This window comes from Argentina silus, assembly GCF_951799395.1.
Source record: "Argentina silus genome assembly, contig: scaffold_143, whole genome shotgun sequence".
Classification (NCBI taxonomy): Eukaryota; Metazoa; Chordata; class Actinopteri; order Argentiniformes; family Argentinidae; genus Argentina; species Argentina silus.
The window spans coordinates 7,501-22,500 of record NW_028152499.1 but is presented as its reverse complement, the minus strand read 5'-3'; the positions used below and the strand labels follow the sequence as shown (position 1 = coordinate 22,500).

The 15,000-nt window shown below is 50.0% G+C and overlaps 1 protein-coding gene across 1 annotated transcript in view; it reads right to left on the bottom strand.

Moving 5' to 3' along the window:
* Positions 1–763: 763 nt before the first annotated feature.
* The window catches only part of LOC310824777 (protein jagged-1b-like), a gene marked incomplete at its 5' end in the record, with an annotated part of 21,370 nt that continues 7,133 nt past the window's right edge, over positions 764–15,000 (bottom strand). Inside the window, 16 exons of the mRNA XM_083698030.1 lie at positions 764–3,336; positions 3,761–3,902; positions 4,127–4,258; positions 4,591–4,854; positions 5,639–5,748; positions 6,254–6,367; positions 7,194–7,279; positions 7,597–7,624; positions 7,840–7,956; positions 8,512–8,625; positions 8,956–9,069; positions 9,613–9,726; positions 10,986–11,150; positions 12,641–12,791; positions 13,548–13,721; positions 14,354–14,400. Coding sequence (XP_083554156.1) covers positions 2,528–3,336; positions 3,761–3,902; positions 4,127–4,258; positions 4,591–4,854; positions 5,639–5,748; positions 6,254–6,367; positions 7,194–7,279; positions 7,597–7,624; positions 7,840–7,956; positions 8,512–8,625; positions 8,956–9,069; positions 9,613–9,726; positions 10,986–11,150; positions 12,641–12,791; positions 13,548–13,721; positions 14,354–14,400 — 2,681 coding nt within the window. The remainder of the gene's footprint in view (positions 3,337–3,760; positions 3,903–4,126; positions 4,259–4,590; positions 4,855–5,638; positions 5,749–6,253; positions 6,368–7,193; positions 7,280–7,596; positions 7,625–7,839; positions 7,957–8,511; positions 8,626–8,955; positions 9,070–9,612; positions 9,727–10,985; positions 11,151–12,640; positions 12,792–13,547; positions 13,722–14,353; positions 14,401–15,000) is intronic.

The window sequence follows — 15,000 nt, the reverse complement described above, 5'->3', positions numbered from 1 at the left end:
CCCTCCCCCTCCACCAATGACAACAAGTTTACATAATTGCAAATAAATGCACATAAACGCTGTCTTCCTCTCTTCAACCACAGCATAATAACACCACACACACACACACATACACACACACACACACACACACACACACACACACATAATAGCAGAGCCGAAAGTGACGTCGGGTCAAGACAACATATCTGGGGAGGTCTGGCTGAGCCCAGCTGAGAGGGAGAACCCACTTGTTTTCTTTGGGAGCTTTTCCTCCATAAATGCATTTGCTAGTGTGTGTGTGTGTGCGATTCCTCCATAAATGCATTTGCTAGTGTGTGTGTGTGTGTGCGATTCCTCCATAAATGCATTTGCTAGTGTGTGTGTGTGTGTGCGATTCCTCCATAAATGCATTTGCTAGTGTGTGTGTGTGTGTGCGATTCCTCCATAAATGCATTTGCTAGTGTGTGTGTGTGTCTCATGCTGTTTATTTGTGAGAAAGACAGACTTGTTCCCACGCAGGTTCCGCTACGTACGTCTAAATGCTCTCACATGGCAGCCCAGACTACTGTGTGTGTGTGTGTGTGTGTGTGTGAGGATAGAGATGGGTCGGGGCTACAAACAAAGTCGTCTCTGTTTGCCTGAATCCCTCACCCTCCACCCTGTTGCCGCGGCTACGACCTCCCCTGCACCAGACGACCTTTCCTCCAGTCACCCCACCCAACACAACACTAAATACTCTCGTTTTTTTTTACAAAATATTTAATAAATATTACTTTCCAAAAACAAAACAAGACTTTTATTGCCAGAAACAACCTCCAAAAAAAGAAGACTTTTAATTCTTAAGTTCATAACATTAAAGTGAAATGTATTCAGGCGTACAAATAGTTTCTCCTTCTTCCATCGTCATGATCTCAAAGGGCTTTATTACGGTTGAAATGGAACCTCTCCACATTCTGGAACAGAACTGGAACCTCTCCACATTCTGGAACAGAACTGGAACATTCTCATGGTCTCCAATCTAGCAAGGCAATGTTGTCACATGACATCTATACAGTGTTCTCATTGGACCCCTTCTCTCTTCAAGTATTCACTTTTATCAAAGTTCATTACCATATGCTAATCAATGCAAATACGTTATTACAAATACATCCGAAACATGGTTTGTTCGTTCGTTTGTTCAAAAAGGATATAAGGACTGGTTTTGTTTGTTGTTCTGGTTTGTTTGTTCTAAGACACTTGGTTTTGTTGTTTATCTGTACATGAAAACAGCAACAAGCTACACAAAGATGGAACGTCCTGTTCCCTTAAGGATTTAATTTCAGTGGCCAGCGACGCGATTGCCGCCATCTTGTTCTTAGGCTGCGTTCACATGATGTCGGAAACTCAGAACTTAAACTGGGTTTAGTTAAACTGGGTTTAGTTATTGGCGTATTGGTTGACTCTGGTTGTGTCCAAGTTGGAGATGTCAGCGTTTCATTGTTCCGAGCCCACATGAACACAGCCTTACTGGACCCTGCAGCAGCAATATCACAGCCCGTCATCATGACCTTTGACCTTAACCCTCCCTCCCCCGTTTACACAGAAGTACTTACAAAACAGTCCTGGCAAAATCTACCATAGAAATGGTCTCAAACAACAACAACAACACGGTAAAAAACACAGTTTTTTTTGTTTTTTTTTATCATCCTAATGTTACAAAATAAACTATTCTTTCAAGAACACTTTTGGCATTTATGAAACGTTTACGGAAACAAGATTTTCATCAAAAATAAGGAAGTGGTGGGCTTACAAAGCTGTCCAACCTTCCACATCTAAACAAGGCATATAAATAAAAAAAAAAGAGAAAAAAAAAAGAAAAAAAAAAGGAATGATATCTTAAGGCTCTTGATTATTATTTAAGTTAATAAATCAAATATACACAATGATTAATTAAAACATATTTACACATCTATACAACATTCTAACATCGACACTTAAATTTCTTCTTCATATCGGTAGCAACCGCTGACAGACTCGACCTGCCCCCAAAAACAAAAATAAAAACAATAATAAATAACTATCTTTTTTGATAGTTGCTGTGGGATTGTGCTGAGGAGTCACAGTCAAATACAAAAACTAGTTCTGAAAAGCCCACAGAAATATCCATCGTAAACGTACGACCATAGTGGAAAACAGCGCTTTTTTACAGAACGACGTAGAGATGTTCTTACGTACACCGATAATATCCCATCATTTACGTGAAGAGGCTTTTCACCTCAAAACTGGTTTTGTAAATGACGTAGTAAGACCACAGCACCTCGGAAATCCAGCCAACCACAGCAGACTGTTGCTAGCCAGCTAAAGCCGACTGGTCCAAACATAAATTAAACACGGGGGAAAAAAACAAAAAAAACATTATTTTAAACTTTTTGATTCAAAAATTATGACAACACAACAACCGTATGAACAAACCACGCTGTGCTGCCCTCAGTCGACCTTCCAAGCTCAGCGTGTTAAAGGCTGAACCGTTTTGACACAACAAAGATGGCCGCCTCGCTGTGCCTCGCTATACGATGTATTCCATTCTGTTCAGGCTCTGGGCTGACTCCAAGTCCCTGTTGTCCTGTTTGTTAGTCCAGTGTGGGTGTTTGTTGTGTGGTGCATTGTGGGGGGGGCTCCTTTTGGGCGTGCTGTGGTCGTGGGGGGGGCCCCTGTTGGGGTGTTTGGCGTGGGGGGGGCTATGGTCGTGGGGGGGGCCCCTGTTGGGATGTTTGGCGTGGGGGGGGCTGTGGTCGTGGGGGGGGCCCCTGTTGGGGTGTTTGGCGTGGGGGGGGCTGTGGTCGTGGGGGGGGCCCCTGTTGGGATGTTTGGCGTGGGGGGGGCTATGACCCTGGGGGGGGCCGCTGTCCTCCCGGTCCACCAGCATGTAGGCCGACTGCCTGGGGAAACGCATCTTCTGCAGCCTCTTCTCCGCCCCCCCCGGCCCCCCCTCCTCGTCCTCAGAGTGGGAGTGGCTTCCGCCCCCCACCTCGGAGAAGTGGGTCCGTATCTTGGCGCTGACGGCGTTCTTGTCGTCGTAGTGCTGGTAGTGGGGGGGGAGGAGCTCCTTGCCTGGGGGGGGCGGGAGGGCGTTGGCGGGGGGGTGGAGCTTCTGCTTCTCGATGGGGTTCTTGATCTGGTTCAGCTGTTCACGGACGTTGTTGGCGGCGTTGTTGTCCTCGGCGACGGTTGCCGGGGAGGAGGAGGGCTGGGTGTTGACGCCCATGTGTGTGCTCTGCTTCCGCCGGCGCCTCAGGCACCATAACAACGCTGTCGCCACGGCCAACAGCCAGATGACGATCACCACGGAAACCAGCAGGGGGACCAGGTAGTCGACTGCGGAGGGAGAGAGGGAGGGAGAGAGAGAGAGAGGGAGAGGGGGATGAATGGGGGTCAGTGGCGGAAGAGGAGAATGAGGAAGAATCTAATCGAAGATTGTGGAATTGAAACCTAAAATCGAGACCTGTCATTCGCTGACACACCTCACATGTCAACCACTGAAGGCTCTTATGATTGGTCAACGGAAACCCCCCCTAACCCACAGAAACATAACGTCTCCTCCCTCATGATCAGCCTCCCCTGGTGTTCTACCTCCCTCAGCCTCTACCCAGCCTCCCCTGGTGTTCTACCTCCCCCCAGCCTCTACCCAGCCTCCCCTGGTGTTCTACCTCCCCCAGCCTCTACCCAGCCTCCCCTGGTGTTCTACCTCCCCCAGCCTCTACCCAGCCTCCCCTGGTGTTCTACCTCCCCCCAGCCTCACCGGTGCTGCTGTGGGCGGGCCTCCTCTGGACTCGGACCTCTGCGATGGCGGTGATGATGGTGCTGGTGGCGTTCCTCTTGCTGACCAGGTCGATGATGCGTTCCGTCATCTCCTTCACGCCGCGCCGAGGATCCTCCGTCCACTACAACACACACACACACACACACACACGCTGTCAGTCATCTATACCGCTAGATCACACACACCACACACACCACACACACGGGTGGTGGGCACAGAAAGACATAATCATGCATAATCACGCAATTGATCACGCCCGCACACCCGCACGCACGCGAGCTGCACTTATGGTCATTGTGGAGAGAGGCGGGACTTATGGTCATTGTGGAGAGAGGTGGGGCTTACGATGGTGACGTGGATCTCGTTGTTGGCAGTGGGGGAGGGGTCACAGGTCATGGAGACAGAGACCTCGGACGAGAGGTTCCTCACCACGGGCAGACTCCTCAGCTCTCCACACACCTGCTCCACAGTCACCCCCTGCACGCACACACACACACACACACACACACACACACACACACAGAGAGAGAGGTCAAAGGTGAGGGGGGGGAAGCTGACATATGACAACAGTTAACACAAATAAACAAATAAAAACAACCACTTCCCCCAATCCGACCTAGTTAGTGATCATCTGAAGGGAAGCTCTGAAATAACCTTTTTCCTGTATAAATTTGAATCAACTTTATTGATCCAAAAGTGAGGGTTTTTTGTGAATGTGTTTTTATTTAGTTTGCAGCCCACCCAGCTATACTACGCATTTCCCCTGTTCATTTGAACCAACTTTATTGACCCCCTGCGCGCGGCCTCACCGGTGGTATGATGTCCTTGTTGAAGGTGAAGGTGACGTTGGCACAGCTGGTCTCAGCGTGGCAGCGGGCGCGGGGGGGCGGGGGCCGGGCGGACGACCAGCACTCCCCCTGGGAGGGGGGGCACGGCTTGACGAAGCACCGCTCCTCACCGACCACCACACACGTCTGGTCAGGGAGGCAGTCGCCGTTACCGTAGTCACCGTTGTTGCCATAGCCGCCGCGAGTGTTACCGTGGAGACGACAGGTCTTAGGACCGCACCAGATCTAGAGGGGAAGCGAGACAGGAAGCAGCGGTCAGGGTCTGTGAACACTGGTGGTCGCGGTCGTGTCTGGGGTGGTATCCATGGTCTTGGAGAGAGTCATCTTGATGAAGCCAAAACCACAGACAGGATGAAGACTCCAGCTGTACAATCTGCTTTTAACTCCTTCAGGGCCGAGGGGGAATAAAGTCGCCCAAATGGTCGACATTCTAGAGCGCCAAGGGCGACTTTATTCAACATAAATGCATAAATATTGATGCTTCATTTTTGTAGCCAATCAGAGTGTTGTTGCTAGGTAAACACCACATGGAACACCTGGCGCTCTGGGTGGTGAGAGTTCCGGAACACTTTGGCGGTTGGTGAGGTAAAGATTTGTTTACAGTCTGTTTTTGAAATAGTTTGTACATATAATAGGTACATGTAGAAAAGGGCATTCATCTTTGAGGCCAAGGGCATTCATCTTTGAATTGGGATTATATAAAATAATTTCTGCATATCTATCCATCTTAAATATGACAGCCCAGGGGAGGCTGGTTGGGTTTTGATACCATGCATTACAATGAGCCTCAGTCCTCAGTATTTACCTAGCAACAACACTCTGATTGGCTACAAAAATGAAGCATCAATATTTATGCATTTATGTTGAATAAAGTCGCCATTGGTGCTCTAGGATGTCGACAGTTTGGGACTTTATTCACCCTCGGCACTGAAGGAGTTCACTAAACCCACTAATCAGGCCTTTAGCTGTGAGCCCCCCCCCCTCCCCCAGGTGTGGGGGCGTGTCCTACCTTGGTACAGGTGACCTTGCCGTTGTGACAGTGGCAGCTGTTGCAGTCCTCATCCCACTGGGTCCCGTCAGCTGACACCAGCCCGTTGACCACGCACGGCCGACCAGACACTGAGGACAACACAGCAGTTGGGTTAGGAGACGACCATGACTGAACCTCAACCATCAGGTACAGACGCCATCAGGTACAGACGCCATCAGGCACAGACGCCATCAGGCTCAGACGCCATCAGGCACAGACGCCATCAGGTACAGGCGCCATCAGGCACAGACGCCATCAGGCACAGACGCCATCAGGCACAGACGCCATCAGGCACAGGCGCCATCAGGCACAGACGCCATCAGGCACAGACGCCATCAGGCACAGGCGCCATCAGGCACAGACGCCATCAGGTACAGACGCCATCAGGTATATTACTCACTCCAATGTTTACATGATTTAATGAACCGCAGGTGGAATCTGATTGGTCGTGTGTGTACTTAGAGCTGAGGTAAGCACAGCCTAAAGACATACAGCATGATGCTCACCGTCTCCACAGCATCAGCTTGGAGTGGAGTTATCGTGGCTACTAAGAGCCCAGGTGTACGTTTATGAGTGTGTGTGTGTGTGTCTTACCGTCTTGGCATCGGGGTCCGGACCGGCCGGAGGGGCAGAGACAGCGGTACCCGTTGATCTGATCCACACAGGTGGCGCCGTACGCACAGGGAGAGGACTGGCACTCGTTGATGTCTGAGGACACACGGACGGACACACACACACACACACAGACACACACAGACACACACAGACACACACAGACACACACAGACACACACACAGACACACAGACACGGACACACACTTTAGTTCCATTTCACTATTGACAACCGTTAAATCTATTCCTGTTTAGTTTCCATATAATCTATCCCTCAATCTAGAAATGCATCAGTCTGACTGACTGTCTGGCTGCACCACTGACTGACTGGCTGCCCCACTGACTGGCTGCCCCACTGACTGGCTGCCCCACTGACTGACTGCCCCACTGACTGACTGCCCCACTGATTGACTGACTGCCCGACTGACTGGTTGACTGACTGGCTGCACAGAGACAAAGAGACTGAGAACAAGTCTGACTGGTCTCTGGTTTCTGAGAGAAGCCCAGGTTACTGTGGGGCAACGCTGGGAACAGGGAGTTCCGTATCAAGCAAAAACAAGTCAGAATGCTGAGGCAGCCAAGAGTGAGTCACGGTGGACTTTTTTTTATTATTATTTTTTTTCCCCACGTTGTTATTGAGAGAGGAATTCTTCCCAGAGACACCCAAACAACCGGGCCAACGTAAAGAGGGACCGAAAGAAAGCAGCTCCATTCTAAACACAACTTGAAGACCCGACTAGCACCCTAATCAGCGAAGGGAGAGTCAGAAAGAGACTTAACCCTAACTCTGAATTAGTTAAGACTTAACTCTGAATGAGTTAAGACTTAACTCTGAATGAGTTAAGACTTTCGTCACTGCTTAAGAGTAGTGAAAGTGGGAAAGACAGAGAGAGAGAGAGAACATGAGTGATTAATACTCACTAATCCTGCAGTCTGGCCCAGCGAACCCGGGGGCACACTCACAGCGGTACCAGTTGTCCCCGTCCACACACGTCCCACTGTTATAGCTGCAACCAATCACAACACAGGGAGGTCAGGGGTCAGGGCTCTCAGACCAATCACAACTCACAAATCTTATGCCTCAAGTGAAGTTCAGTGAAATGTAAACAAAATGTCAACAAAATCTAATCTGTATCAAAACCGGGATTACATATCTTATTAAAAGACACCAAGGCAGAACCGTGAACTGTGACTTGAGTTCTTAATACTGCTTGTGATTCCATGGTGACAGTGAGAGCTTGTGTAAGTGTAAGTGCGTAATCGGCTGTGGGAAATTCCTGAGAGCGATGTTGACGGGGGCTAATTTGGTTAGGGATTGACTTACCAAGGGTGGGGATTGCAGTCGTTGGAATCTGGAAAATGAGAAAATGAAAATGTGGGTTAGACACAGACACACACACACAGAGGGAAGGGCACAGGCGCGCGCACACACACACACACACACACAGGGAAGGGCTCAAAATGAATGTGGTCAGCCACATATTATTACTTTGAGTAATAAACTAACGAATAGTTATCCTTTCATAAAGATTTTAAAAAACACACACACACACACACACACACTCACTCTGGTTACAGGTCAGGCCCTCCCAGCCCTCTTTGCAGACACAGGTGAAGGAGTCGCCGTTGACAACGCAGGTGCCTCCGTTCTCACAGGGGCTCGGCAAACAGCTGCTGTTCTTGGCTAGGGAAGTAAACACAACCTTTAGCTGCCTGGCTAGGGAAGTAAACACAACCTTTAGCTGCCTGGCTAGGGAAGTAAACACAACCTTTAGCTGCCTGGCTAGGGAAGTAAACACAACCGTTAGCCGCCTGGCTAGGGAAGTAAACACAACCTTTAGCTGCCTGGCTAGGGAAGTAAACACAACCTTTAGCTGCCTGGCTAGGGAAGTAAACACAACCGTTAGCCGCCTGGCTAGGGAAGTAAACACAACCGTTAGCCGCCTGGCTAGGGAAGTAAACACAACCGTTAGCCGCCTGGCTAGGGAAGTAAACACAACCGTTAGCCGCCTGGCTAGGGAAGTAAACACAACCGTTAGCCGCCTGGCTAGGGAAGTAAACACAACCGTTAGCCACAGCCACAGCTAACTCACTCTTATGTATCAAAATCAATGAGGTGGCTTAAACAAGTGCACACTTCAATGGCCAAGAGTAGGACCTTGGTTAACCCTGGGTGCTATAACAATAGTAATAATAACAATAAGAATATAATAATAATGATAATAACAGGAATACATACCTATGTTGCAGGTAGCGCCCTCCCACCCGGAGGCACACATGCATTTGAAGGTGTCTCCCTCGTCATAACATGTTCCTCCATTGTTACAGGTCGCCTCATCACACTGACTCTCCCCTGAGGATTCACACACACCACGTTAGCATGCACACACACACACGGTAACACACACACACACGATAGCAACACGCACACACACGATAACAACACACACAAACAGACCAGACCACATGTTATTAGCTAATAGCTACAGCCATGTTCACAGTTAAGTGAGGAATCCACTGACACCATAACACAATTACCTGCCCACGCACACACTCCTGTCTCACATGTACACATGCCTAGACTTGCACACACCAGACACATGCACACACGCACACGCACACACACACACACACCCAGCTAACACACATACCAGACACACCCTAGTAGCAGGTAAATACTTACTGGAATGACATGTCTTTCCCTTCCATCCGTTCTTGCACTGGCAGTAGAAGTCGTTGACGAGATCTCGACACGAGCCTCTGTTGTGGCAGGGACCGGTACTGCAGTCATCAATGTCTACCGGGGGGGCGGGGGGGGGGGGCATGGTTAAACTACTGTGTGTGAACAGACACACACACACACACTCATAGGCACAAACGCTCTCACACATATACATATACGCACGCACACACACACACACACACACATATATATACACACACACACACACACACACACACACACACACAGTGCGGTGCAGTCATCGATGTCTACACATACACACACTCACTCTCTTGTAATACATTGTGTGGGGAGCGGATACTGTGGCCCATAATGAGGCAGTGTGGACCTTGTGGTTTTCTAGAAAGTGAAACTCTTTGTTGAAATGAGCAGAGCTGGTGAGACGTGTGGTGAGGAGAGGAGAGACAGAGTCTCTCTCTCTGCTGGGAAGACGAGACATGTTCTCACACCCACACACACACACACACACACACACACACACAGACAGACAGACAGCGGTGAGCAGGGAGGAGTGTGTGTGTGTGTGTGTGTGTGTGTGTGTGTGTGAGAGAGAGTCTAGATCAGGGAGGTGTGTGTGTGTGTGTGTTCTGAACTCACTGGTCTCACAGTTGGGTCCATCCCACCCCTCAGCACAGATACACTGGTAATGACTGACTTTGTCAATACATGTCCCTCCATTTCCACATGGAGCACTCTCACAGTCATTTATATCTGGGGGGGGGGGGAGAAGGAGAGAGAAGGAGAGAGAGAGAGAGAGGGGGAGAGGGGGAGAGAGAGAGAGAGGGGGGGGGGGAGAAGGAGAGAGAAGGAGAGAGAGAGAGAGAGGGGGAGAGAGAAGGCAAAAGTGTGAGAAAGTAACACAATCAAAGCATGAAATCAAAACATGCACCACAAGATCCCATTCCTGTCTTATCTCACGCTTCCTAGAATGTTCCAGAACAACCCAGCGCTGACGTTCCTCTACAGGACATGGTCTATATTTATATACTCACTATTTATTTATTTATTTAATCGGCAGACTGAACCAGGTCAGACAGGCTGGAACATCAATCACACACAGAACGTCTCTCTGTTCTGCTCTGAGAATGTGTCAACCAAAACCTCAACAGGTGTGTGTGTGTATATACAGTATGTATGTGTGTGTGTGTGTGTGTGTGTGTATATATACAGTATGTGTGTGTGTGTGTGTGTATATACGTTGTGTGTGTATATACAGTATGTGTGTGTATACAGTAAGTGTGTGTGTGTGTATACAGTATGTGTGTGTGCGTGTGTGTGAGAGAGAGAGATGGAAACGAGACTTCCTGACGTAAGGGAGTGGAGGATGGGAGTGGAGGGTGGGGGAGGAGGAGGGGGAGGGTTGAGGGGTGAGTTCACTTAACAACTTCCGCTCCCCTGGGCCCCCGTCAGGCGGTGAAGGCTGGGACAGGTGATTAATCTAGCCCCTGGTCCGAGACAGGATAGGCCTCGCCAGGGGCCTCCCCGTTACAGCTGATAACCTTGTGACTGCCGTGAACTCTGCTTGGCTAGCGCGCTAACCGCTAGGGCTAGCCCACCTGACACACACAGACACCAGGCTAACGGCTAACAGCCATCCATCACACTGGGAGTGATGCTAAACGTCTCTCTGGAGGATGTGTAGGTATGTAGTGGATAAGAGAGTCACCAGGGGGGACGTGGGAGGAGGGGGGGGGGCTCCGCCACATTCCACAAGGCTAGCTATGTCTGTCGTGACTCTGCGAGGTCATTGGCCGATAGCAACTGTTGTTGATTTATTATGGGATACTGGTGAGATAGATGATTGATTGTCTCTCTCTCTCTCCGTCCGTCCCCCCCTCTCTCCCTAAGGTAACTTACTCTCATGACAGTATGTTCCATCCCTCCATCCCTCCCCTCTCCCCCCATCCCTCTCCCCCCATCCCTCCATCCCCATCCCTCCCCTCTCCCCCCTCCTTCCCCCGTTAACTCACTCTCATGACAGTATGTTCCGGTGAAGCCCTCCTGACACTCACAGGTGAACTGCCCGCCCTCCTGGCTGCGGCAGCGCCCGTGGGGTCCGCACACGTTGGACGAGATCAGACGCACCCCGCCCGGCGTGCTGTTGGACGCCACGGCAACCGTGCAGCTGTCAATCACTAAGGAGGAGAGGCGGGGCATAGGGGAGGGAGGAGGAGGAGGGGGGGGGGGGGGGGGTTAGGACATGATAGGTCAATATATGGATGTACGGTTAGCGCTACAGTAAAAACACACACACACACACACACACACACACACACACACACACACACACACACACACACACACACACGTTGATAACCATTACATAGAAGTGATACTGGTGTGGTACTGATGTGGTACTGATGTGCTATCGAGAGACTGCTTTGGTTGTCAGAGGTTCCAATAAATATTTCAGAAACAAGACATGCCAAAACCACTGGTGTGTGTGTGTGTGTGTGTGTGTGTGTGTGTGTGTGTGTGTGTGTGTGCAGATGGGGTGAAACGAGTTGTTAAGAGCATATACAGTCATTCAAGCGCACGCACACACACACACACACACACAAATGAGGGGGGTCCACAGAGTATTTTCCAGGAGGAACACACACAGAGTACTTCACAGTTTGCCAGATTCTTTTGGGGTGTTTTTGAGACACGAACAAAGACGCAGAGGAGAGGGAAAATGTAAGAAGCTGTGTGTGTGTGTGTGTGCGTATGTGTGTGTGTGTGGTGTGTGTGTATGTATGGTGTGTGTGTGTGGTGTGTGTGCATGTGTTGGTTGGGGGGGTTCTGAAGGGAGTGTCCTTGTCTGGCAGGAGCAGCATGAAAACATGAAACTAAATCTTAACCCTTGCCATGGTAACGAGGCCCACACACACACACACACACACACACACACACACACACACACACACAATGGTGTGACACATACTCTTCACAATGGCCTTGAGTTAGCGGGATTATTTTACAGCTCTGCAGGCTTAGAAAGCCCCTGTCTCCTATTTACAATTGGCAACAACTAGCATTAGTCTCCAGAAGGGCTAGCTATCACTAGTGTTAGCCTAGCCTAGCCTAGCCAGGTTTGGGTTAGCTATCACTAGTGTTAGCCTAGCCTAGCCTTGCCAGGTTTGGGTTAGCTATCACTAGTGTTAGCCTAGCCTAGCCTAGCCAGGTTTGGGTTAGCTATCACTAGTGTTAGCCTAGCCTAGCCTTGCCAGGTTTGGGTTAGCTATCACTAGTGTTAGTCTAGCCTAGCCTAGCCAGGTTTGGGTTAGCTATCACTAGTGTTAGCCTAGCCTAGCCTTGCCTTTGGCTAACTTGAGTAAACAGCACTCTAAAGACAACACACGTCACGAGTCACCGAGTTTGTCTGGTGAAAAACGCTAGCATGACGGGTAGCTCAAGCTTTGGCTCAGCAGGCCAATAGTCTTGAAGTGCACATCACATGCACTTTGACCCAGGTTCCAACTCCAGTTCACCCACTTCACCATAAGCCAAAAGCACCCCCTCCCGTTCGCAGGGGACGAGTAGCCTAGCCTTTAGCACGGCAGGCTAACACAGTCCTGAGGAGCACGTAGGACCCAGGTTGGAACGCCAGTACCCTAGCCTTTAGCACGGCAGGCCGACCCACCTTTGCAGGGCGTGGTGCGACAGTGGTCCTTCAGGTGGGAGCAGTTCTTCCCCTCGTAGTCTTCAGGACACTTGCAGAAGTAGTCTGTCGCCAGGTTGAAACACTGGGCGCCATTTTGACACGGACTGGGGAGGCAGTAGTCTATGTCCAACTGGAGGGAGGGAGGGGAGGAGGGGGAGACGGAGAAAGGGAAGGAGGAAGAAAGAGAGGAACAGAGAGAGAATAGAGAGAGAACAGTCAACCATAAGCTGTGTAAGTGATACCTGCAATTTCACCTTTTCAATGAACATCGTACAGTACACTTCACCATAGCAACCTGCTAAAAACCGTAAATAAACGCGTGTGTGTGTGTGCGTATGTGTGTGTGTGTGGGAGGGGGGGGTCAGACGGAAGTCTCAGCGTCGCGCCTGAGAGTGTTAACAAGCATGACAAAGACGTGGTCTAGAGTTTCAGCGTTCGATCCAGAGAACAAAGGATGAGGTTACAGCAGAGAGAGAGAGAGAGAGAGAGAGAGAGAGAGAGAGAGAGGGAGAACAACGAAAAGGAGGAGGAGGGGAGTCAATAGCAGCCACCACACAGAGGAGGAAGGGATGAAGGGATGAAGGGAGGAAGGGATGAAGGAAAACAGATCATGGAGAAAAGATTAGTGTAGGAGAGGTGGAGGTTGTTGCTAACAGCTGATCAGAGATCAGATTACCCCGCCCTCAACTGGAACCCTAACACTCAGACGGGATTAAACACATCTGACCCCCTGTGTGTGTGTGTGTGTGTCTGTTCTGTGTGTTTGTGTGTATATGTGTGTGTCTACCCATGTGTGTATGTATGTCTGTGTGTGCATGTATGTCTGTGTATATGTGTGTGTCTACCCATGTGTGTGTGTGTGTGTGTGTGTGTGTTCCCTGCTCACCTGGCAGAGGTTGCCAGAGTAACCGGGCAGACACAGGCACTGGAAGCCATTCACGTTGTCCTGGCAACGGCCGCCGTTTAGACACGGAGCGCTGACACACTCGTCTACGTCCTCCTCACAATGGTCGCCATGGTAACCCGCCGGACACACACACTGATACCCGTTTAACATGTCCTGAGAGGGGGGGAGAGGGGGAGGGGGAGGGAGGGAGAGAGAGAGAAGCGTGTGGTTAGGGTGGGAGGTTCGTCGCTGGTGGTGAAGAAAACAAGGTCACTGTGAAAAAGAGGAGGAGAGAAAAGAGGAGGAGGAGAAAGAGAAGGAGAAAGAGAAGAGGAAAACATAAACAACGGTTTGAGAAGCAGAGTGATGATGTGTTTCCTGGCAGGAGGGGAGAATGTTTATGGTCATCTGACCTACTACAGTCACAGAGGTAACACACACACACACACACACACACACACACACACACACGGAGACGGAGACAGGCACACACACACACACACACACTTCTGTCAGTCTGTCTCTCTTTGTTAACATTGCCTGAGTAACTCAGTCATGTGTGTCTCTGAAAGTATGTCTCAGCACTGAAGAAAGGAGAAGAGGAGAGGAGGAGGAGGAGGAGGAGGAGGATGAGGATGACAGGGGCCAAGAACAACTCTGATATGCCAGGAAATACCTCAACGTGTCTGTCCATCAACCAGACGGTCCCGAAGAAACAACAACAGCAAAACAAAAAAAACACCCCAAAGACACCCCAAAACACCCACAGACACCCCAAAACACCCACAGACACCCCAAAAACCTACCTTACATGTCCCGCCATTCTGACACTGGCCCAGGCAGTCGTTGATGTCTGAAAAGGTTTACAACAGTTTACAACACTTTACAACAGCTTCACCTCAAAAAGGCTTCAGGTTACTGAGAGGAAAGGAAACACATTATGTTCCAATCTGAGTCCACCGAGGCGGGGGGATGATAAGCTACTCTTGTCAAGATTTCCTGCAAGCTTTCCTCCTGATAAGGTTGTTAAGAATGGGCGTGTGTGTGTGTGGGTGTGTCTGAAGAATGGGTGAGTGTGTGTTTGTGTGTGTGTGTGTTTGTCTGAAGAATGTGTGTGTGTGTGTGTGTGCCTGCCTGCCCGTCTTAAGAACGGGTGGGAAAACTGTTGTGTAAATGTCCTCAGCCCCGGCCTTCACACCACCGTTGTATCACAACGTTACGGTAACGTTAACTTAACGTTATCTCAACGTTATCTCAACGTTATCTTAGGCCGGCCCGGCTGTGCAAGCAGACCTAATGACCGGAGGTAAAGAAACACTGTTGTTCTTTCTCTCCATTTCCCCCTCCCTCCTTCTGGGGGTGTGGCCAGCCTCGGGACCCGAGCCAATCCTTAAGAAGGGACGGGCAACTCTGGTCTTGACCGTGGTTACACGCGCACACACGCACAATCAGG